Raw genomic sequence first — 23,544 nt, 5'->3', positions numbered from 1 at the left:
TAAACAATAAGCGATCAATATCAGTGACCAGTTTTGAACTGAGATTCACGTAAAAATCCCGACACACGACGTGTAATAATTCCACTTCATTTCTTCCATTTCCTTTTAACATTGATTACAAACATGTATTATTTCTAATAAATTGGAGGTACATCAAAATAACTACAAGACATTTGAATAAACATTCCAAGCGTAAATATAAGCAGGTAATTAATGGGATACTAAATGAAAAGAAAAAAGATTTAAGCGCCTACTTTGAGCGTTTATAAACATCCCTTCAATTGTTAATAAAATCTTTGAAAGTGCTGAAAAAAAATGAATCTAGACATTGAATCACATTGGTTTGCCGATGTGTTCATTTTTGATATGTTCCTCGCCAGCTGTTTATTTCCTCTTGCTAATCACGATTTGGTATGGGGTCAGCAGACGTCCAGAGACTGTTTTCGGGATGGTTTTGCAGAGGTTCTCGCTCTCCTTGCCCGGTACCTTGGAGAAGGTGTAGTTCTGGAGGAACCAGGAGAAGATGAGGAAGAGGTCGGCCTTAGCAACCGCCTCACCGAGACAGCTACGGCGACCTGCTCCGAACGGCATGAAGCTGGGAGGGTGCTGACGAACAGTGCTTCCATCATCCAAAAAGTGCTCTGTCGTGAAGGTGAGTATTATTCGGATATGAGTAGAAATAATTCTTTCGTAATTAAGAGTATATTATTATGATGACATCATCGGATTAGAAGCTACCTCAACGGCATTTGACTGATTGTTCCTGTCTTCGTCAAGAAGTGTTAACGAGTAACACTATAGTTTCGCGATTTATCAAATTATCAACTCACTTGTTATTCTCGCAGTACTATCAGCCCAAAGAATTTATGGGTTATGCAGGGCTTTTATTTGCAAAAATCTCCTTGTGGACTGCATTGTTTGAAACACCATTCCAGCCATATTTCACATATTTATTCTTTTCAAACCAAAGCCGGATTTTTTGTGTGTGTGTGTTTCTTAAGGTTAATGCGTAAGAAGTCAATCAAAGCGATGTATTTAAGCAAATGTTTTCATTTATTCTGATCATGAAAGATTAACAAACCTACGTTCTTTTACTCTAAATTCATAATCACATTTTTGTTCGCAGTATTCTCGTATTCGGCAGAACTAACAGGATAAATTGATGTATTCATTTTCTATAACTTTCGCAAATGAAACCATCAGCTTCACTCTATGCATTTAAAAGCACAACAAAAATAGTGAAAAATATAATATTTTGTAGTCATATGAACATAATATGTCTTTGTATTCCATGAATTTAAACGACATTCGTTGTCCTCATTGTTTCACGTAAATAACTTTTGAGCTTGATAGATTCACATGATGTTGTGTCAATGTTGTTTTGTTTACTTGGTTTCACTTATTTGTAAATGCGTGCATGCGTATTGCGTGAGGACATCATTACCCACGCCGATGAAAATCGGCAGGGGGTTATGTAAAGGGTTCCGTATGTTTGTTTGTTTGTTTGTTTGTTTGTTTGTTTGTTTTTTGTTTGTTTGTTTGTTTGTTTGTTTGTTTGTTTGTTTGTGTACAAGATAACAAGAGAACGGGTAAACGGATTTGCACGAAATGTTCAGGGAATGTTTGGATAATGACAGGAAAGAATCGATTAGATTTTGGTGATAATCGGTTGACCCTTGCAAATTCTGTGTGACCTTGAAGTTTTGACCCCATGGTATAGTGACCATTCCGAAAATTTCCCGTTTCTCACTTTGCGATTTTCCGCTACCATACGAACACATAAACTCCCCAACGATCCGACTTCGCTGCTCAAATGTTCGTAAGAATTCCGAAATTTACGTTTAGGCCTATTTGAGGGACTATGTCCTTCTAGATTTATGAAAGTTCGTTCTCCGTCATCACAAACTGGCCCGTATTTTGATGATTTTTCAAATTAACATTGATTGTTTTTTTCGTTGGAGGAGCATTTTGCTCGGTCGCAGTCACACTGCACGATATGCGTGCTCAATATCAATGCGTGTGCAAGGCCGCTGAAAATGCATCGCGCTCTACACTGTTGGTGCAAAATTGCACCGGGGACGTTGCGGCGCTCGTTGGTGGCCGAATACTGGTGCAGTAGACATTTGCATTCAACCCTTGCATTGAATAATTCCCGTAGACACTAATCATAGGGGTAATTGCCTAGGGGGTACGTAAATTTTGTTTTTCTTTTTTGCTTTTGTGGATACCATCAAAGATCGTACACTCATACGACCTTTGATATTTGATGATTTTTCAAATTAACATTGATTGTTTTTTTCGTTGGTGGAGCATTTTGCTCGGTCGCAGTCACACTGCACGATATGCGTGCTCAATGTCAATGCGTGTGCAAGGCCGCTGAAAATGCATCGCGCTCTACACTGTTGGTGCAAAATTGCACCGGGGACGTTGCGGCGCTCGTTGGTGGCCGAATACTGGTGCAGTAGACATTTGCATTCAACCCTTGCATTGAATAATTCCCGTAGACACTAATCATAGGGGTAATTGCCTAGGGGGTACGTAAATTTTGTTTTTCTTTTTTGCTTTTGTGGATACCATCAAAGATCGTACACTCATACGACCTTTGATATCATCACACTCTCGGCTTGCTATAATCAAAATATCCTGCAAGAAAACGGCGTATTTCTCGATTTTTAGCGCTTTTTCCGCGACCCGTCGCGTAGACAATACTCTTAAAACTGGACTTAATTCGCGCGCGCTTGGAAAAGTTCCGATTCTGCACTTTTGACGGTGGAATTTGGGATTTTCGATGGATTTTTGGAGGAGACTTAAGGACTTTCCTGTACGTGAATGAGTGTTAATACCGTATGTGTAATGATGTGATTTGCGTGTGATGTGACTGTAGAACCAAAGATCGTACACTTCAGTGTACGATCTTTGGTAGAACTCACTGGCTGGTGATAAAGCACACTGGCAATTAAGTGGCCGAATTCTGGTAGATGACCGAATGCACATTATGTTTACCCCGACTTTGTACTTAGGCGTGGGTCTGCCGCCTTTGACGGCCCCTCTCTAGTTATTATTATTATTATTATTATTTTGTTGTTGTTGAAGAGTTTTTTTCACCTGGCTTGAATGATTCCGGATCACTCCATTCGTTGGGGTCAAAGTGCATAGAGTGGATGTTGATCATGACGGTAGTTCCTTTTGGTATGGAGTAGCCACCTGCAGGGGGAAAAAATAAGAAGAGTGCCATTACATTCATGACTGTGATTAACAGTGAAGCGAAGCTATGCCACAAGAAAGATCCGATAGGACGTTTACATATCATTTTAAAACATTCATTTTAAAAATGCACCATCAATTGCTGCATTTTCCAATAAACCGGATAAAAAGGGGAACAAACAAATGTCAGATCTATTAATTTGTTTAAGACTGGCTCTTAAACTATTTAGTAGTCACTATAAATGTCACAACAACTCATATGAACTGGAAAAATACATTAAAATATTATGTTTATGGCAACAATATGGCAACAAATGCATATGCACCAATCTGTAAGTACTTAGCATAGCCTGGTGAATAATAAACTTTATCTTCATCCTAGTTCGTAGTCGCCTGTCTTTCGGTGATAACTAGAAATTTTATTTGAGGTTCTGCAGCGAGTGAACTTACGAAGTGTAGTGTCGCGAGTGGTAGAATGAGGCAGAGCCGTTGGCAAAATAGTGCTATACCGCATCACTTCGTACAACGTGGCCTCGGTATACGGCAGCGTCCCTCGGTCCTCTATGGTTGGCACACGATCACGGCCGACCACGGAGTCGATCTCCGACTGGACTTTCTTCTGCACTTCCGGTGTCTCGGCAAGGCAGGCAAAAGCCCAATACAGTGTGTCGATAGTGGTCTGAGTACCAGCTGGATTTTAGCGAATAGATAAAGGAGTGGCATATCCAAATTGGTAAAATGTTTAACTATTCACGGGCACTCTGTTCAGAAAATTGTATCAAAGGCAAGATACCTTTCAAATAAATAGAATTAATTACCTCTTACACAAAACGTTAATAATATTTATATCTCATACTAAACGGACTTGATACAATTGTAGTTCAAGAGTGTACATGTAGTGAAAATACATACTCACACTCACACTTACATACACACACACACACATACACCAAATATCCGTCGTCATCATCATCATCGTCGTCGTCATCATTATCACCATCGTTATACTCTATCCTGTCTGATAGGTCACTGTTTATTACAAGCTGTCTTTTGTCCTCTTTGATTCATTCTTTCTCTCGCGGGTTCTCCAACATGGATTCCTCCATTCAGCTACTGGGGAGATCTAGAGCTACAGTGGGTCTCTTCTACCCTATGTACACACAGAGAAATTACGGTTCTAATTTGCACCCTAGAGGGTGCATATCGTTGTAACACCAGCGGCTCCATTTAGGGTTCTATTTTTGGGGGGTGCTTATTTAGCACCCTATATTTAACACCATATATGGTGCATATTTGCACCCCTCCATTGGGTTCCCTTTCTGCACCCAATAGGGTTCATATCGTTGTAACACCAGCGGCTCCATTTAGGGTTCTATTTTTTGGGGTGCATATTTGCACCCCTCCATTGGGTTCCCTTTCTGCACCCCATAGGGTGAACAAAAATTCAGGTGCAAATTTGCACCCTTTCTGGTTCATATCGTTGTAACACCAGCGGCTCCATTTAGGGTTCTATTTTGGGGGGTTCTTATTTAGCACCCTATATTCAACACCCAAAAAGGTGCAAATATAGACCTCTATGCACCCTATGGGGTGATAAAGTCACCGCAATATAGGATGCAATACAATTTGCACACGTCTCTATATAGGGTTACCTTTCTGCACCCCATATGGTGAAAATTATAACCTTTTTGTTAAAACCAAAATAATTATATACTGGATGCCTTCACTAACTTCACAAACAATTACCTAAGGTCTACTGGATGCCTTCACTGACTTCACAATTAACTAAGGTAACACTCCAGACATGAAGCAAAATAGCATGCATACAGTAGATTTACACACAGTTTCTCAGTCAATTAAATCCACAATCTTTCGAAAACTGAAGTCAGAGACTTCAATTCAACAACAAATAGAACATAAACATGATGAATACAGTGCATACTTACATATAGATTATTAACATTTTAATATATGTCTCATGGAAGAGGGACAAGTTAACAGCGATTTTCTTTTTCATGGTTTACTTTAAAGTGAACATGAAATATACATTGTATTTCTACAAATTCTAATACGAGATGCATATTTTGTCATAAAAAGGGCAATGTAAATCAAAAATGTATGAAATTTGGTCAGTGCATTGAATAAGAAAAATAATATTCGTTCTTTCCATCACATGATTACCTTTTCTTCTTTTAAAGGAAGTTACCACATTGACAAAAAGCACTAATTCTTTTTACTCAAAAAATCCCTGAAGCTTGCGCAGAGTAATAGTAAACTATGTGACAAATATCTTTCACATTGTCCTTCTACTTCTAGAATGGATCATAGATATGCACCTTGAATTTACCGGTACATCTTACGGTAATCAAAAGCACCTTTATGACGCTCTTAGACATTAACAGCGATATGTCAACTCTGATTTCTGGTACACAAGTTATTGCCAAAACAATGAAGGGTATGGCAAAGTTCTGTCATATATATTTGAAACTCACTACTTGTACTGACATATACCATCCAATTCCAAGCTTGAGAGCTTGTAAATGTGCCCCATTATACAATTAGTATACTTCACATTTTGTTTTTCATATATAATTACACCAATGATAAGAAAGGTGAAAAAAAGAATTAAAAAATGAAGAATGCACATCTAAATTTGGTTACTTTTTTATGCACACAGCTAAAGATATGTCCCAGTTATAAATCTTGGGCAGAATAGCACATCTGAAAACACTTTTCATTGCATCAAATTAACATTAACAATTCCACAGAAAATGTTAATTCAGAAAGGGAAAATAAGGTTAACCAATCAGTGGTATTACATTTGGACATAAAGAGGAAGGAATATGTCTTGTGAGACAAGTTTAAAAACAAATTTTTTGATACATTGTGGTTTTTTTTCAAGCGATGGAAACAAGAAGCACATTGTACTCAGTAGACCATAAATATAATTACACAATGTATGCAGTTTAGCCCCAACATTCAAAATATTGTAAAGAGCAGTCGATTTTTCACATTCATAAAGCAGGTATTGGTATTGGCACCATCACAAGCATAATGATCAGGAGCAAAATATATTTTTATTACTATTATTATTATCATCATCATTATTATCATTATTACTATTACCATTAATATTTTACAGATTTATGATCATGCATGAGAAATACCTCAAGTGTTGATGTATACAGTCTCACAACTCTTCCAATCATTTTAACACTTAATTTTCACCAAACCTTACACAAATATATCAGCACTTTATACAACCTACTTAAAGAAAGCTTAAAATTATAATCAGAGTTAGAAGGCAAGTCCACCTTCATATAGACCTACATGTGGATTGAGTGAATGCGCTGCAATAAGCCAGTCCGGAGATAGCTCATGTGCACAAAGGTACAAATGACCTTTCATTTTTCTCAGTTGGTTAGGCACTTCACTCAACTCAAAGTGACATAATGCAGCAGCTTGCCCACCATAGCCATTTATGGAACTCATATTCAAAGAAAGAATGAACCTAACCAGTGTAGATGAAGTGACCAGTATGGTTCGTCAATCAACACTTAGGGAATCATCTATTTTATCAAGTGCTGTTTTGAATATGTTAACAAACTTTTTTTGTGTGTTAACATTGCCAAATACCAGGCTTGCTGTCAAGTGGATGTACTGGCAGGCACCATTTATAAGGATTCCATGAATAATCCTAGCATTACAGATGCTTATCTCAGTGAAATTAAAAAAACAACCTGCCTCTCGGTACAAATAACCTTTTTTTCGCACATGCTCAAACTGGTACCCCGAACTGGCTTATACGATTAGAACACATCAGTAAAAAAATTGAAAAGCGGACATTCAATTCAAAAGTTAATAATCTTTAAATCCTTTGTGCAGTCGCATGCGTAGAACAATTCAAGGAAAACCTAAAGAGAATTTCACATTTCTTTTCTCTTAGGAAAAACATGCACATTTCCTCGACAAGTCACTGACGTAAGGGCAATGATAATAGTTTCTGCCTTCTTAAAGAGTGAAGTCCAGTGTTCTTTTATATGCAAAAAAGTAGATATGATATGTTGAGTTTTCTCAGGTTTTGGAACAAACTCTATTTTTCAATCCTTATATCATACATAAAGGGTTTGTGAGAAAATCATGCTTTTGTCAAGTGTCACAAAGCTACTCCACTTATGACATTGCATTGCCAGAGATTGCCCAAAATTGACATACATTGTGTGGCTGTCTACTACAAAAAACATCAGGCGACTTATTTTTTTTTTTTTTTGTTCTCTACTTAAACAATCCATTCAAAGTGTGCAGGTGTTGTTGAAGCACTGAGGCTATCGATGGTGAAGAAATATCTAAAATATGAACAATACAAACTAACCCTATGTAGTATGAAATATAATGGAAAGCATACTTTGAGTATTTTATATCCATTAGCAGATTCATATTTTCATCCATAATCCACCCTCCCCCCCCCCCCTAAAAAAGAAGAAGATAAAAGTGAATAGAAGTCAAGTTCTCTAAAGTTCGTTCTTTTGTATTTTTCTATTATATATTTCTTTAGAGTATTCTTGTAAATATTCAAGGCCAGTGCATTCTAAGAAAGGGAATAACCTGACAACAGTTTAAAAGACAGAATAAATAGTTATCATTATCTATGAAATTAAACATTTTCACATATATTTTGCAAAAGAAAAAATGCTAATCTTCATTTCATGGAGTGGCTTCATGCTCACCCTCGGCTAAAAACAGGGAGTTGATTACTTTCTGGATTAAAATGGAAAGATGTTTCTAGAGCCTTGGTGTTTAGCAATTCTAATGGGGGGGGGGGGGGGGGGGGAGGGGGGAGATTCAATGTGACCCGTCTCAAATTTTATATGGTTTAAACATACATGACATATTATAGGAGTCTCATTATTATGCCTCCGCCCTGAATGGTGCCGGAGGCATATGTTTTCAGGTTGCCTGTCTGTCTCCCGGTCTGTACGGATGTATCTACGGAAAGATTGATGGGCTTTCATCAAACCTGGTTCAGGGATACTACATGATGCTGATGATCTTATTGGCTTTTGGACTATATCTGCTAAAAGTCAAAGAAAATTTGAAAATAACTTTTTTGCTACTTCTCTAGTCAGGGAAATCGGTGTACTCGTGTGTACTGGTTGGTTGGCGCATTCAGTTGGATACAGCAAGGTTTCATCCTCTGCTTTCACAGGAAAGCCGACTCCCAACTTCTTGTTCTCGTAGTCAAGGTATATCTGCTCCTCTGCTTCAGCAACCTGCAGCTTGGTCTCATAGCTAATCTCATCTTACGCTGCATAAGTCGAAACACCTCGAGCTCTAGTTTTTGATGCGTTTCTATAGCAGCTGCTTCAGCTGCCAAATAGTATGCCCTTCAGGCCATCACTCTCAGAAGAACTGGCATGGCTTCCACACTGACTCAACGAGGAACCAGGATTGACATCCTGAACATCTTCCATCTCCAGCTCTGGCATCCTATATGGCTCACCAGTCTCTCGAGGTTGACCTGCATCACTCATCCTGAAGACCATTATTGAACTTGATGCATAGCGAACTCGATGATAAATAATCAATCAAACACAGGTCCCTTTGGCCCAGTATGAGACCAAGCTAACACCATGCATCAGCATGGATCAGCAAGGTTCAACCTGTAATTGAATAAAACAAAGTTCAACATACAATCAATATTGGAATAGGCCTACATGTATCTACCTGCTAAAGTATGGGATCAAGTGGTTGTACTTCTGAAGTGATTTACCGTTTACATTACATACCTTGTTTGTGTGACTTATTTTATGTCATGTCTAGCACATGCAACTTCTCCAGTGGATATTATCTAAATTCACATATCGTGTATCATTGCTTATGCTCTGTGACTATGGTATTGCTAATCTATAACACACATTCTAGTTTCATTGATAGACAACAAGGAGTTAAGGCCAACCTAAATTTTCTGACTTCCCATCTTCATACATGTCTTAAATTCTCCTAAATGAACCAGGAACACTATTTTACTTCATTAGGCACATCATACATGCATACATCGTTCTTTCTGTCAACTTCACAGAAACCAATATCCAACTGAGCCTCAACTCGGCTCAAACGTAATAATTCCCATTAACGAAAATGATGCGACTATATCCGGTCACCTATTTACGTACATACCTTGGTAACTGCGTCCAGCAGCCCCATACGCATACAGGGGCGTCACCAGCATTTTTTCAAGGGGGGTGCGTTTTGACACTAAAATGTTTATTTGAGATTTTTTGGACAGACATTTGGAATATAGGATGCTCTCAATCCCTAGACTTTTACTGTTTTTTTTTTTTTTAGGGAAACCAAGCGGGGAAAGGGCACCGGCGTAGCTAGGATTTCATCTATGGGGGGGGGGGGGGGGGAGGGGGGTTAGTATGCGAGGGAGCGAGCAAGGGTGGGGGGAGGGTGTGGAAGTGCCGGAGGGGGTTGTACCCCCTATAAATGGATTATGGAATGACGGTGTGAAACGACAAATTACTGGCAACGATATCAGGAGAATGGCATAACGACTACATGCGAGCGAGCGGAGCGAGCGAGCTTGAAAATTTTGACATTTTACAGTCCAAAAACTGCCATTTGTAGCCATATTTTTGTGCTTTGTAAATTAAGGGTGGGGGGCGTACCGGGCGCAACTGCTGGCAATTACTGGCAGCAACATCAGGAGAATGGCATAATAATTAAATGCGAGCGAGCAAAGAGAGCGAGCTTGGAAATTTTGACATTTTACAGTCCAAAAACTGCCATTTGGAGCCATATTTTTTCGCTTTGGAAATAAAGGAGAGGTTGGGGGCACAACGGGCGCAACTGCCGGTAATTACTGGCAGCAACAACAGGAGAATTGCATAACAATTAAATGCGAGCTTGAAAATTTTGACATTTTACAGTCCAAAAACTGCCGTTTGTATAGCCATATTTTTTTGCTTTGGAAATTAAGGGGGGGGGGGCGCACCGGGCGCAACTGCTGGCAATTACTGGCAGCAACATCAGGTGAATGGCATAACAATTAAATGCGAGCGGGCGAAGAGAGCGAGCTTGAAAATTTTGACATTTTACAGTCCCTAAACTGCCATTTGGAGCCATATTTTTTCGCTTTGGAAATAAAGGAGGGGTGGGGGCGCAACGGGCGTAACTGCCGGTAATTACTGGCAGCAACATCAGGAAAATTGCATAACAATTAAATGCGAGCGAGCGAGGGAGCGAGCTTGAAAATTTTGACATTTTACAGTCCAAAAAACTGCCGTTTGGAGCCATATTTTTTTGCTTTGGAAATTGAGGGGGGGGGGGTGCGCACCGGGCGCAACTGCTGGCAATTACTGGCAGCAACATCAGGTGAATGGCATAACAATTAAATGCGAGCGAGCGAAGAGAGCGAGCTTGAAAATTTTGACATTTTACAGTCCAAAAACTGCCGTTTGTAGCCATATTTTTTTTGCTTTGGAAATTAAGGGGGGGCACCGTTCGCAACGGCTGGCAATTACTGGCAGCAACATCAGGTGAATGGCATAACAATTAAATGCGAGCGAGCTTGAAAAATTTGACATTTTACAGTCCCAAAACTGCCATTTGTAGCCATATTTTTTCGCTTTGGAAGTAAAGGAGGGGGGGGGGGGCGCACCGGTCCCAACTGCTGGCAATCACTGGCAGCAACATCAGGAGAATTGCGTAACAATTAAATGCGAGCGAGCGAGCGAGCTTGAAAATTTTGACATTTTACAGTAAAAAACAAACAAACTGCCGTTTGTAGCTATATTTCTTCGCTTTAGAATTTAAGGGGGCGCATCGGGCGCAACTGCTGGCAAATAATGGCAGCAATATCAAGAGAGCATAATGATTGAAAATGCTTGAAAATTTTGACATTTTACTGTCCAAAAACTGTCGTTTGAAGCTATATTATTTTTTTTTTTCGCTTTGGAAATTAAAGGGGGGGGGGGGGGGGACGCCCGGTGCGCCCCTCCCCCCGGATCCGCCACTGTAGTCAAGGGTGTGAGTTTATGTTCGTGACTGGGGGAGGTATGACTAGCGAGGAAGCGTCGTGGAAAGGATGTCCAAAATCTGCACTTTAGAGCATTCCCTAAACTAATTGTGCGTGTTTGTTTGTGTGTGTGTATTATATACATGGAAAAGTTAGGAATTAGCCCAGGTCAAGTCTTTTTATTGGCAATGCAAGACATTTAGTATGTAAAGCAACACTGCAAAATCAATGATCTAGCTTTGATGTAACGAAGCGTGAGGTACAAAAGGTGTACATTCTACATCACATTGCGCAACATTGTAGCGACTCTTCGTTCGGATGTACTGAGTACACTGCGCACATCCTGCGTATGATATACAGAATGCCAACCAGGAATCACGCTAAATCACAATCTTTTGTCGGGTTCGGTTTTTTGAACAATGTTTCACACTATATACCTATCTAATAATGGTTAAAAGAAATCATAGAAAAAAATATCTTATTTCTTGATCACCCTTTCATTCAAAAAGCAGTTTACTAACACTTAAACTACTATTTCGGTAGGTTTTTTTTTTTTTTTTTTTTTGTTACCAGCGGATTGGGAGGGGGCGCACCCCCCCCCCCCTCCGTAGTTACGCCACTGCTTTTGGGTGAAATAATTGGACAGATTTCTTAAATTCTAACAAAAAAGCAAGAAAATCTTTTCATCGCGGGAATTATGATTATGTGGGGTGGGGAAAATGGTGCGCTTGCCTTCCAATATTTTTATGGGGGCATCATTTTTGTTTTCTTTCAAAAGCAAGAAAATCTTCTCATTACGGGAATTATTAATTATGGGGGGGCAAAATTAAAATATGCTTGCCCCTCCAATATTTTTATGGGGGTAACATTTTGTTTTTCTGTCAAACAAGAGAGAAAATCTTCTCGTCTCTGGAATTATGGAGGGGGGGGGGTGGGCAAAATGATATGCTTGCCCTTCCACTTTTTTTCTTTTTTTTTTAATGAGGCTAAGGCTCGCTCTTGGGCTGGCAACATGGATTGGTCAGAAGTAACGTACATAGACCCTACATACTTGTAAGTAGCACACGTACGTGCAAACGTGTATAAGTGCTCCGTATCGCACGGATGTACAGTACGGTCGATAAATAGTAAACACTGTAGAATACTAATAGATATGTATAAAATCAGTGCTGCCGGAACCAGGGGTGTGAATTGTTTTTGCCGACGATTTTGTGTGTGTGTGTGTGTGTGTGTGTGTGCGTGTCCCTGGTGTCAAATATATAAAAAAAAAAATAGAAAAGAATAATTATTTAGCGTCCGGCGTTGAGGTCGCTTGCAGACTGATTTTTTTTTTTTTTTTTTTTTTTTTTTTAAGGATCTGAAGGGGGGTGCGTTCGCACCCAACGCACCCCCCCTGGTGACGCCCATGCGCATAGCGTAATTACGCTATGCGTATGGGGCTGTTGGTCGTAGTTAGTACCTTGGTTGAGGCTTTCCGTATTATTACCGTGCACTTTCATTTACTTATTCGCTATGCTTTACTGTAGGTATGATCGCACTTCTGACATGTTAGTACACATGTACCTCGATACAACTCTTTCGCATCAGTTTTCACCAGTCAGCATTCTATGAGCATAATTCACACATATCATCATCGATTACTGTGAAATATTTTCAACGGAATTACAGTACAATTATCTACTCACAACGTTTGGCTCATCAAAAAGATTAATTCATCACCCCAACCTCACGGTCGTCTGTCCATTCCAAACGAGGAACTTCAGTAGTATGCACGTACGTATACCGCGCGACCTACGGCGTGGCGTGCGCATGCAATTTTAGCTTTGCCATTGACCAAGTGCTCAACGGTCCACGCGTGCACGCATAATACGTGTACTTGTACTCGTTTGCTTTCTCTCTATGATAACGTCATTGAAATGATATTCTTGATCCCGGTGCGAGAAGAAAAAACAAATGTTTAATTCAAGTAGTAATTTTTTTAGTACAGTATTACTGATGACACTGTTACTCTTTAACAACGTGTAGTTATATTTTCAAATAAAAATATACGATAATATCCAAAAATAGTGTGGCATTTTAAGCAAACACCATTCAACACCCACATGTCAGCTTTCGGGAAAGACTATGGAATGGTTCCAAATTCGAACCCTTAAGACTTGGCTCCCTTTAGGGTTCGGATTTGCACCCCTACATCCATCCCGAACCCTATAAGGTGCCACGTAGTTAGATTTGCTCGTAGGGTGAAAATAAGAACCCTAAAAGAACCTTAATTTCTCTGTGTGTATAGCCACAGCTGCCGTCTTACCCCTCTGGTAGTTAACCCATCTCCATGGTAACATAACTTATCCATAGCTTCAAACTTCCTGACCTTGAGTCCGAGTTATGTTACCCATTCCTTTTCTATTTATTCATTCATCCATTTATTTTTGTTTAATTTTGCTGGTATGTGCGATAGTTCTTCGTCGATTGATGATGAGGATGGCGATTTTGCATGAAATCAGATATTTTCATTCTTATATTACGCCACTAATTGTTTTGTATCAGACGTGTTTACCTATGCATCTGGAAAAAAAGTGTTATGTGTTTTAGGATGGGATGCAATGACTGCGGAAATGCAGGTTCACCTCCTTCCACCCCAACCTTAAGGGGAATTCCCCATCATCCTTATCTAAAAACAAAAACAAACACAAAAACACCTGTTACCAACGTCATCATACAGAAATATGAATTGGCTGTAAAATAGTGACTGTGATGAGTAAGAAGGAGCTTATTTGAATCATTAAAAAACTATTATTACTACTATTATTACAACTATTAGTTCATTACCAGAAAATACATCGATGATTGTCATCAAGATGTGAGCATCAGAAAGCTTGTCCACATTTTCACCTTCCCTTTTAGCGTCCTCTTGAGTCTTTAGCATCATGCTGTAGAAATCATTGATGTTTTCTGAAAGGAAATATACAAGAAAGTGAGGGAGAGAGAAGGAACAGACAGACGGACGAAAAGTTCATAGTCTGATTAACATGTATGTCCATTTTGCCATATTAACCTCAGTGTTTGACTTGCAAAATGATATGCTGCGATTAAAATAAGACATGCACGCACATACCTGTACATACAGGAATTACAATGTTCCCAGGTAGTTCGTACAATTACACGTACCTCGGCCAAAAGAAGGGAGAGTTTAGGAGGCCATAAAGGAATCAGGACGTGGTAGGGTAGACGGGCGGTCGATACATTAGAAATGTTGTGGATCAACTACCTCTCCAGTTTTAAAGCAATTAAAAGGAAATTGGCAAACGTGTTGAGCTCGTGTAAAGTTGTGCAGGGCACATTTTTCAATGGGAGCGGATGATGCGTTCTCATGGTAACTTCAGCGATATTTCCAATTCCTTTTGTTTTTGCTGCTGGATATTCAGGAGTGTTCTGGACATGCTTTGAACCTCAATACCAAAAAGGTCCATTAGTACCTATGAAGGTCTTTGGAAAGTATGCGCTGGCCAGAGAGATCCTTGTTTGTTTGTTTTCTTTTTCACATTTATCTATCTGTAACAATGAACCCGCCTGAAAAGTGCTTAATTTATTCATAAACTGATTTCACATTTACACCAGCCGTACTTGCAAGGAAGCACACTGTATAGGCCTATACAAATTAGAGGCTACCAGTAAACGAGTCATTGCATAATGCCCATCAGATGGGCAACATCTATTCAATGATTACCAAACTGTGGTTGAACTATTGGTTAAGGACCTTGATCAAGCAAGTTCTTCAAAGACGTCTTCTGCAAATGTAAGATCGCAAAGTTGATGGCAGAGGGAGAATTAATGTATACCTGGATCGTATTTCTTTTCCCGGTGCTCGGCCAACTCGGCGTTGATCATATCTTTGAAGGCTTCTGTTACGTTCTTGATGAGGCGTGGACCCGAGGTTGGTATATACCTCGCCAACTTGAAGAAGTCAGCCGCAAGACCCAGCCCGAAACTCGCGTTCGCATCGTCGTTCAGTTGCATCCATCCGTTGACTTTCGGGTCGTGAAGCTCATAGCTACCGTGGAGTTCAACAATTGAAATTGTGAGGAAATGTATTCTCATTTCTTTCCAAGAATGAATGAAATTTAAACTGTAACGGCGTTAATACGCCTCCAAAGAGAAAAAGTTTAATTTCAGCAAGAAACAGCTCTAAGTAGAAAGTGTTTCGTTCCATCAGTACATTATTCGTAACTCCTACTCTGAGTTTATCTTAACAGACAAGTTAAACTATGGAACAAGTTATCAATTTTTGGATTATTGAGGACGCCAATACGCCAGCCAATCGCTATTAAGCATCCTTTTCAGCAATTTTAGTAGCTACAGACATAGTCATGAAGAGCATTATGATTGATAAACAAATTGGTACTTGGAAAATCAAACTCATATTTATCCAGATCCAGCTTTCCTCAAACAAATTTATCTATGAGTGTACATGAGTAAAATCTGTAAACCAAAAAAATCAATTCTAAGATCAAGGGACAATTTGATATGAATAAAGATGGTATCATTTTGATTTGTAGAAAGGATATACTCAAAGTTAAATATATTTTTTTTTCTTGAAAACTACAAACAACATCTACAGATAATCTGCAATATTAATATATTAAATATAAAATGAGAGTCGAATTTCTTTACTGAAGTACAGGACCGATGGTAATTCCTAAATTTGATATTCCAAATTGGCCGTACTGCGGAGAAGCAAATAAATTCTGTAGACCTAAATCGAGTTGTATATGTGAAATTCTTGAGGTTTGGTGTGAATATACTTTCTTTACTATAGAACAACGGAAAAGAAATTACGAGATTTGATTCAATTCATTCAATATATAATACACTGAGATTATTCTTGACATAACGATGATTGAAAAGGCATTTTAAAGTTAAATCATCCACTCAATGATGAAAGATCACCATTTTAAAGTTAAGAACAATTTCGGTGCCAAATATGATGCCTATCTTATGCAGACTGTTTTATAATTTTTTCTGTCATTAATGCCATCCCCTTAGGGTGGAAAAAGTGGATGAAAAGAAAATCAGTAAATGATAACGAAAAAAGATTCAACAAGAAGATGAAATATATAAATTGTTGAAAAAAAACCCCGAAAGTATGACGATATTTACACCAAAAACTATGCGATATTAAAGATATTTCAATCACATAAACCTGAAAAGAAAAATGTAGACAATAAAAATTTAGACTTGTTCAAAATATTTGATATATTCCGTAAATCTACACTTTACATCAAGGCATTACTTGTATTTCAATGTAAAACCTCACATGCAATTATTAGGTTTTTGCTTTGGGTGTCTACGACATAGGCCGCTCTACATTTCGTTCGACCTCCATAGAAACGATTGCACATTTGCTTTTAGAATGTAGATTTTTTATGGATGTGATAATCTTTTTAAATTATTATTATCACTCCATTACCTTTCTCATTTCTTTCCTGTTCTCATCCAAAGCAAAGCCATATTATTAGCATGGAATTCGCCTTACATGAATCAGGTGAATTCAAATGCGTGGTTTTAACTTTATTTTGACTTACTGAAACTGCACTGGTCTTACACTCGAAGAACAGTGAACAATTCTAGCGCTTTTTTTCATATTTCACTTATTATGTGTTAACAGAAGTAAAGGTTTGAATTTTTCACATAAAGATATAACAATTAGAATAAATCACAGTTTCTATCAAGAAAAAAATTTGTTCCGTATTAAATACTGAAGGTTGTGATTCTATTGTTGGCCTAAGAAGAAGAAGAAAAAAAGAAACATGAACTCGAACGTGGCTAAGAAGGATTTCAATAGTGTAAGCAAACAAAATAATTTCACTTTAGATTATTACCTCTTCCCAAAGCACATCTGTGTAAGGACATTGTACATCAGAAGGGTTAAGAGAAGTCTTGGGTCGATCGGTTTTCCCTCATTCTCGGCTAGCTCCTTCTCCAGTTTTGGGTAGACACCAGTAATCAATTTTTCCAAAGGCTTGCCCATTGCAAAGTGCCTGGAAATGAAAAAAGATGTGATTAATCAACCAATTGGTTTAAATCCCAAAACAAAATGAATTTTATAGCAAGAATAATTATGAATAAATTCAAACGGACGAGAGAAAGTACCAACTATTTTAAGAAATAAAACAAATTTCTCGCTGTCATCTGCTTCATCTGATTTTGTGACACTGTTTTCGGTTGTTTGAATACTTTACTACAGTTGATTCTCTGTACAAGAAGCTTAGTTATTCCAGTGTGATTAAAATATGAGCTGTGGTTCATGTTTGTGGAATTTTGTACAGTCTACATGTCTACTAATCGTACCCCTAACCATAACCCTCATTTCCAAAGAATGGACACGAGTTCTTTGACATATGATAGGACTGTTTATTTCAGGGTAAATTCATAGGAGAAGGAAAAACAATAAAAGGAGTTATATTGTAGTCTTTCTTCAAGGAGCGTCCGGCGGAATATGGGAAGACCCGTCTCCTTCTTGCACATTTCACAGTTGTATAGTGAAAGAGAAACCCGGGGGTTTCACGTGAATACAAGAAAAGAAACATGACTCTCAAAACTATCAAAACGCGTCTTTATGCGTGGGATTGAATCATTTCCAAGTGCTAGACAGGAAACATCAACTTTGTGTAATGACGACGCTATTCTGAAGCCCCGCGCATGCGTAATATCTCCCTTCCCTGATACCTGCTAGTGGAATGTCAAGGGAGCATGAGTTCGGTCTTCTTTCCAAGCTCCCAAGCTTCTTTCTCAAGCTCTTAGAGGAGACCTTCGGATGATTTTCAGATTTTTACATTTGAACAACCACAAATTAGTTATACTGAGAACAGAGTTTCAGAATTTACGATAACTGGGATGAAGAATAAGGATATTTTCGAAATGTATAGCAAATTGCAATGAACAAGGATGATGATGACATGGCAGAGTCACCATTAGAATGCAGGAGTTGCGGCTCAATTAGGAAGCAGCACAAAAGAAGAAGGCATGCATAGATTATACACAGGTGAACTCCCAAGCAGGCGGTATTGCAATTGAATTACACTGATACATTTCTGAAATATGTGAGCCTCTATGTCATCATCCTTGTTCAGTGTAATTTGTTTAAGGTTTTTCAAACTATTGTGTCTCTGCTCAAGAACCACAATAAATTCCACAAATCTATACATGGAGTTGCCGATCTAGTACTACATGATGTGAAATAATGAAAATCGTTTGGAATGTCCCTTTCATCTTTCTCTCTGTGGTTGTCATAATCATAGGATATAAAGCAATTCTCTTCCTGAATTTGACGCCCATAGCTTCAAATTCATACCACGTAAAAAACAACAAACAAAATCAAAAACGAAAACATGGTGGTTTAACCTCCTGGAGTATTGTGGAGAATGTTTCCGCTTTAACAAAGATGAACTAGAAGACAGGCTGATAATCCGCGGCAACTTTAATTTGCCTTGCTAAAGATGATTACTTTGGCCGTTAGAGTCATACTGTAACGTGCAGAGGCAGATCATGATTGTGTGACCATTATGCAGAACTTATTCCCCGACATTCCCTTAGATCAACGGTTATGGCACCTCGTCGACATAAGGGTCTACAAATAAGACCTGTGAATGATTGTAGTGATGTCAGAGGCTGACAGGCGTAGGTCTGCATTACCTGAGAGCTGTATGGCCAAGCTTTCGGTGGAGTCTCCACGTGTCGGAGTAAGGACTTAGTACGATATCCCTAAACCCATCACTGAACACCTCGGCTGCCCATCACAAAAGAGGATACATTTAAACAATACGTTAGATAAATTCAATCCAAGACATCCATGGTTTAAACAACGTGAGACGTGTAGATCTTCTGAAAACATAAGCAATTGTTATATTGATTTTACTCAAGAAGTTATGTGCGTTGAAACTCACATTACTATCTGCACAGCAAACATCTTACCATCTTCACACCATCTTATTATTCTCTTCTTATTTGTGAACAAGCGTTACTTCGTCATCCAACTACAACTTCTTACTGCTATGATGACGACGGACATACGGACAAAGGCAAGATGACCAAGTCATTTCCTTACAACACAGGAAAATACAGGTCTATTATGTAGATTATGCAGTCGTTCAATTCACTTCAAGCCTAGACGACAAAAATATTAGTTAATTACAGTTGCACAATGACTAACAGAAATACTGTCTCTCAATCTTAGTTTTTTTTTTCTTTCTTGACCTACATGTGTAAAAGTCTGGCCGTCCAGCGAAATCCACACTTTGTTTTACGACAGCCTCTTTGATAACGTCTTTGCGATTTAAGACCACCATCCATCGCTCTCCAATTTTTAGCCCAAAGATGTCACCGTACTTCTTCGCCCAGTTGCCGAACACCACTTCAGGACTATCGTTCATATCTGAAGTAGAAAATAAAGGAACAACAGAAAACAAAGCCATGACTTCATATAGGTCCTTGTATGTCTCTAATAGGCAGGAAAAACTACAGTCGAAATATTCGGCACTCGGTGTAACACTCTATAGGACATTATAGTGTGTGTGTGTGTGTGTGTGTGTGTGCGCGTGTGTGTGCGTTAGAGAGATATATTTCTTTTTTTTTCCCCTTAAAGATTTACATAATACTGTACCGGCATTGTTAACGTCAACTAGAAGATATTTACGATAACGGACGTATAATGCCGATGACATTTTTAAAGCCTTTTTAATTGGTATTGAAGAAGACTGTATAACGAGAATTATGAATGCTGTAATAGATAAGATGAATGCTGAAGGCATGAACAGATTAAAGCAAGCTGATCAAACAAATTTAATATTGACATAAAACTGAATACAGAAGAATAACTTCCACCTTATAAAACTTATAGGAGAATCTATCAATATCATGTCAAAGACTTGTAAGGCTACGGTCACAACCCCCAAAATCAGCCTGCTCGGCGACCGGTCGGCGAGTTTTTAGCCAAAACCGGTCGGACAACGACCGGTGACCGACCGGTGACCGACCAGGCGCCACTGATTTTGGGGGCATCGGTCGGTCGCCGCTGAAGTTTTAACGCGGAGTTAAAATTTCAGCGGCGACCGACCAGTTTTCACTCGCTGCCAAAAATACGCTCGGTGTCCGAGCGGGAACCGCCCAGGCACTGACCTAATCGAGCGGTTGCTGCCGAGCGATTTAGGGAACAAAAATAATAGAGACAAAATGACAACAGCACAGTAGAAAACCAAGAGAATAGATCGAGCGGTCGCCGTCGAGCGACTTAGGGACTAAAAATGTTAAGATAAAAATGACAGAAGCACTGAAGGAAACCAGGGACTAGATGGAGAAGATAATCTAACGCTATGTGGAAGAAGCAGGGGGAGGAATAAAAGGCAAGGAAACCCCACCAACATCTCAGCAACCAACATGGGGGACATGGAAGTCAGAGGCAACCACTTTGGGCAAAAGAGATGAAAGCTAAAAGTTAGTGTTGATATGTTGACGTTGTAAAATATGGTTTGGTTACCTTATCATTCTTTCAAGGCCTATTGATTGAAGAAGAAATGAATGACAAGAGATGGGGAAAATTTAAATGTAAAATTGAATAGGAATAGAAAAATACTGTAAAATATAGAAGATATTTTGGAGATTTTTTGAAGATATTTTGGAAAAATCTAATCTATTCTAATCTTTGTTCCATCTTGGGTGTTCCTCCCTTTTGTTTTATTTCCTAATTTCTAGTTGTCTGTGGTATCACATAGCTGAGGTTGTTAGTTGATAATTTAACTCTTAGATCTTTTTCCTCGAGTTTCATCTTAATTGATTGATTAATTAACACATCACAAATCACATAGGCACATTAATAAACACAGGTAGCTCGTGAGAAATTTCCGGCAGAGACCGGCGGGTGGCCGTCGGTACGCCTACGGGTCACCGGTAGATGACCTATAGATCCGTCGGTCGCTGAGCGATTTCGTAAAAATCGGCCAGTGACCGGTGGGAGATCGTCCAGTTGCCGATGGGGCATCGCTCGGTGACTGCTTGGACTCTGCGCGATGCAGATCCCCATATTTCGCCAAATTTTACTGAAAATCGATCGGTGACCGACGGGAAATCGACAGGGCACTGCTCGGCCATCGCTAGGGTTTTACAGCCTGCTCAGCATCTCCAAAAACTGCTGGGCGGTGCCAAAATTTCAGCAGCGACCGAGCAGGCTACAAATCGGTCGGTCGCCGCTCTGAGTTGTGACCATAGCCTAAGACACCCAGTTAAGAGATAAGGCACGGCCTGACATAAGCGGGTTTTTCCCTTTTTTCTTCGTTTCATGAAGTTTTATACGTTTTTCTTGACTGTTCAGGGCCGCAAACTTTGATTGTCAGGCCACAAGAAAATGAAAAGATATGTCCGACCAAGAAGTTCAACACTGATTTGAAATAGTACAGAGTTTGTATAATAAGCTTGTGTTGAGCATTTGTTTTCAGTTTCTGTTATTACACGGTCTTTCTTGATACACTGTACAAAGAACAACTTATGAGAGTTGGTTGCGCAACAGATAATCTACAGCTGAAAGGGCGGATCCAGCGGCGGCGAAAGAGGGGGGGGGGGGGGGGGGATGGTTGACCCAATATCGATGGGTCATTAACCCAGCAAGCCCCCCCCCCTCCTCAAAAAAAAAAAAATCATTCACGTCTTTTACTATATCATGACATAACTAGGACATTACAAGCTAGCTGTTGAAGCCTTCATATCTAACGGTGACGACACAGGGATTTCACTAAATCTTTATAAATGTTTGCAACTTTTAAACTTTGGAACTTTTATCCCTCAAGCGTACCAATGTCGTGTTCTAATGTTTCTGCATTCCCTGAATTCACGTATAATGCATTTTGTATTCGGGATATATAAATTTCCGTCTGAAATGCACTAAAGTATTTGGAATCAAACATTATATTTATGTCAGACGAACATTGGGCAACCCTATGCTATATATAGTAGTTGTCATGAATATATTTATTTGAATATTGTGACGGTGGTAAATCATAAGGCTATATTCTGAGATCCAATTACGATCATAACTGACAACCGAGTCTTCGCAGCAGATTGGTGTATGAACAATGTGTCAGTCTGTGACCATGATCTAGATAGTATTCCTGAAAAAAAAAAAACTTTGCAAGCAATGTACCGCAACAGTCCAATAATGTCACGAGGTCTGACATAGGAAAGATAAACCACAAAATGTCCTCAGAATCAGTACCAACTCGTTATGTACATGATGTATATTGAGATAGAATTAAACGTTGTTCTTTAATCGTACGGGAGAAACATTCCATCTCTACTTCTTTGACCCATGCATACACCGTTTTCCTTTCAAGCCTTACGGCATGGTATTTACTATTCCAAGTGTCAATAGTTTCGTGGTAGTCTTGCCTTTAAGCCTCGTAGCAGTGTTTCAAACTGTTACAAGTAGTCTTCGGTCGGAACTTTCCTCTCTCTTAACTTTCTGTTTGTTTGTTTGTTTGTTTGTTTGTGTTTTTAAAGATAACTTGAGGATCCATAAATATCTTAAGGATACAACGCCATGATTACTCACTAACATTTAGCCATAATTAACTCCTTTTGATCCTTACATATTATTATTAGCTAGATAACTATTTGTTTGACTATACAGGTAGATGCTCATCCCTGGTTCGTGTCTGATAATGCATAGCTACGTACAGTGGTAAAGGGTTTATCCCACGGATTCAACGGTATAGAATTTTATTGTCTACAGTCAGTTGAGAGGAGTAAGTAAGTAGTTCTGCTGTTCCATGAGGAACATGTCGTCCATGCACAGTGGATGGTTATGGAGGTTTAATAGCTGCTTACCAAAGATGCTTCCTACGAACGGCAGACCCCGCGGACCGGGAGGGAATCCGCTCGGCCGCAAGACGCTCCAGAACGCCATCGAAGTCAGGATGACTACAAGAGCGGCAGTGATGGTCAACGCATTGACCTGTCCGAAACTGGACTCCGAGATCGCTCCGAATATATCGAACATGATGGCGAAGAAAGCTGTTGAAATGTGGATGTACGATTTGGCTTTAATTGCAACCAAGAGTGTGAGTCCCAGTAATGCGCCACTTAACTTGACGGGCTCCTGGTTACCAGTGCGCTAAGCTCAGTTCCACTCAGTAATTGAAACATGCAGAACCTATCTCGTATTTATTCAGTGTACTTAGACAGGGCTATTCAAGGTCGTACTCTTGTGGGATCTACGCAGGAATCCCTCTTCCACAGACTTCCGTTATAATCAACGCGCTCTTGCGTAGAGACGAGGG

At 39.3% G+C, this 23,544-nt stretch overlaps 1 protein-coding gene across 1 annotated transcript; it reads right to left on the bottom strand.

The window, feature by feature from the left end:
* Positions 1–378: 378 nt before the first annotated feature.
* On the bottom strand, positions 379–23,488 carry LOC139718737 (cytochrome P450 2J4-like). Its single transcript, XM_071630201.1, has 9 exons — positions 23,093–23,488; positions 19,479–19,652; positions 18,914–19,007; positions 17,101–17,259; positions 15,061–15,272; positions 14,051–14,173; positions 3,655–3,894; positions 3,106–3,204; positions 379–641 (listed from the first exon to the last, which is right to left on the bottom strand). Exons 1-9 carry the CDS (start codon positions 23,262–23,264, stop codon positions 385–387), a joined length of 1,530 nt encoding a protein of 509 aa, XP_071486302.1. The 5' UTR covers positions 23,265–23,488; the 3' UTR covers positions 379–384.
* Between the last annotated feature and the right edge of the window lie 56 nt (positions 23,489–23,544).

The sequence above is a fragment of the Diadema antillarum genome, unplaced genomic scaffold (assembly GCF_040938485.1).
Source record: "Diadema antillarum isolate AM-2024a unplaced genomic scaffold, OU_Dant_1.0 scf00000099, whole genome shotgun sequence".
Taxonomy (NCBI): Eukaryota; Metazoa; Echinodermata; class Echinoidea; order Diadematoida; family Diadematidae; genus Diadema; species Diadema antillarum.
This window is presented reverse-complemented; position numbering and strand designations above follow the sequence as displayed.

Bases quoted from the DNA above. Each gene is read 5' to 3' on its own strand.
- LOC139718737 (XM_071630201.1), bottom strand. From the start codon at position 23,264: ATGTTCGATATATTCGGAGCGATCTCGGAGTCCAGTTTCGGACAGGTC. The intron at 14,174-15,060 runs GTATACATTAAT...ATTTCCTTTCAG, and splicing joins GGAAAAGAAATACGATCCAG to AAAACATCAATGATTTCTAC. The intron at 642-3,105 runs GTGAAAAAAACT...CCTTCACGACAG, and splicing joins TCCGGAATCATTCAAGCCAG to AGCACTTTTTGGATGATGGA.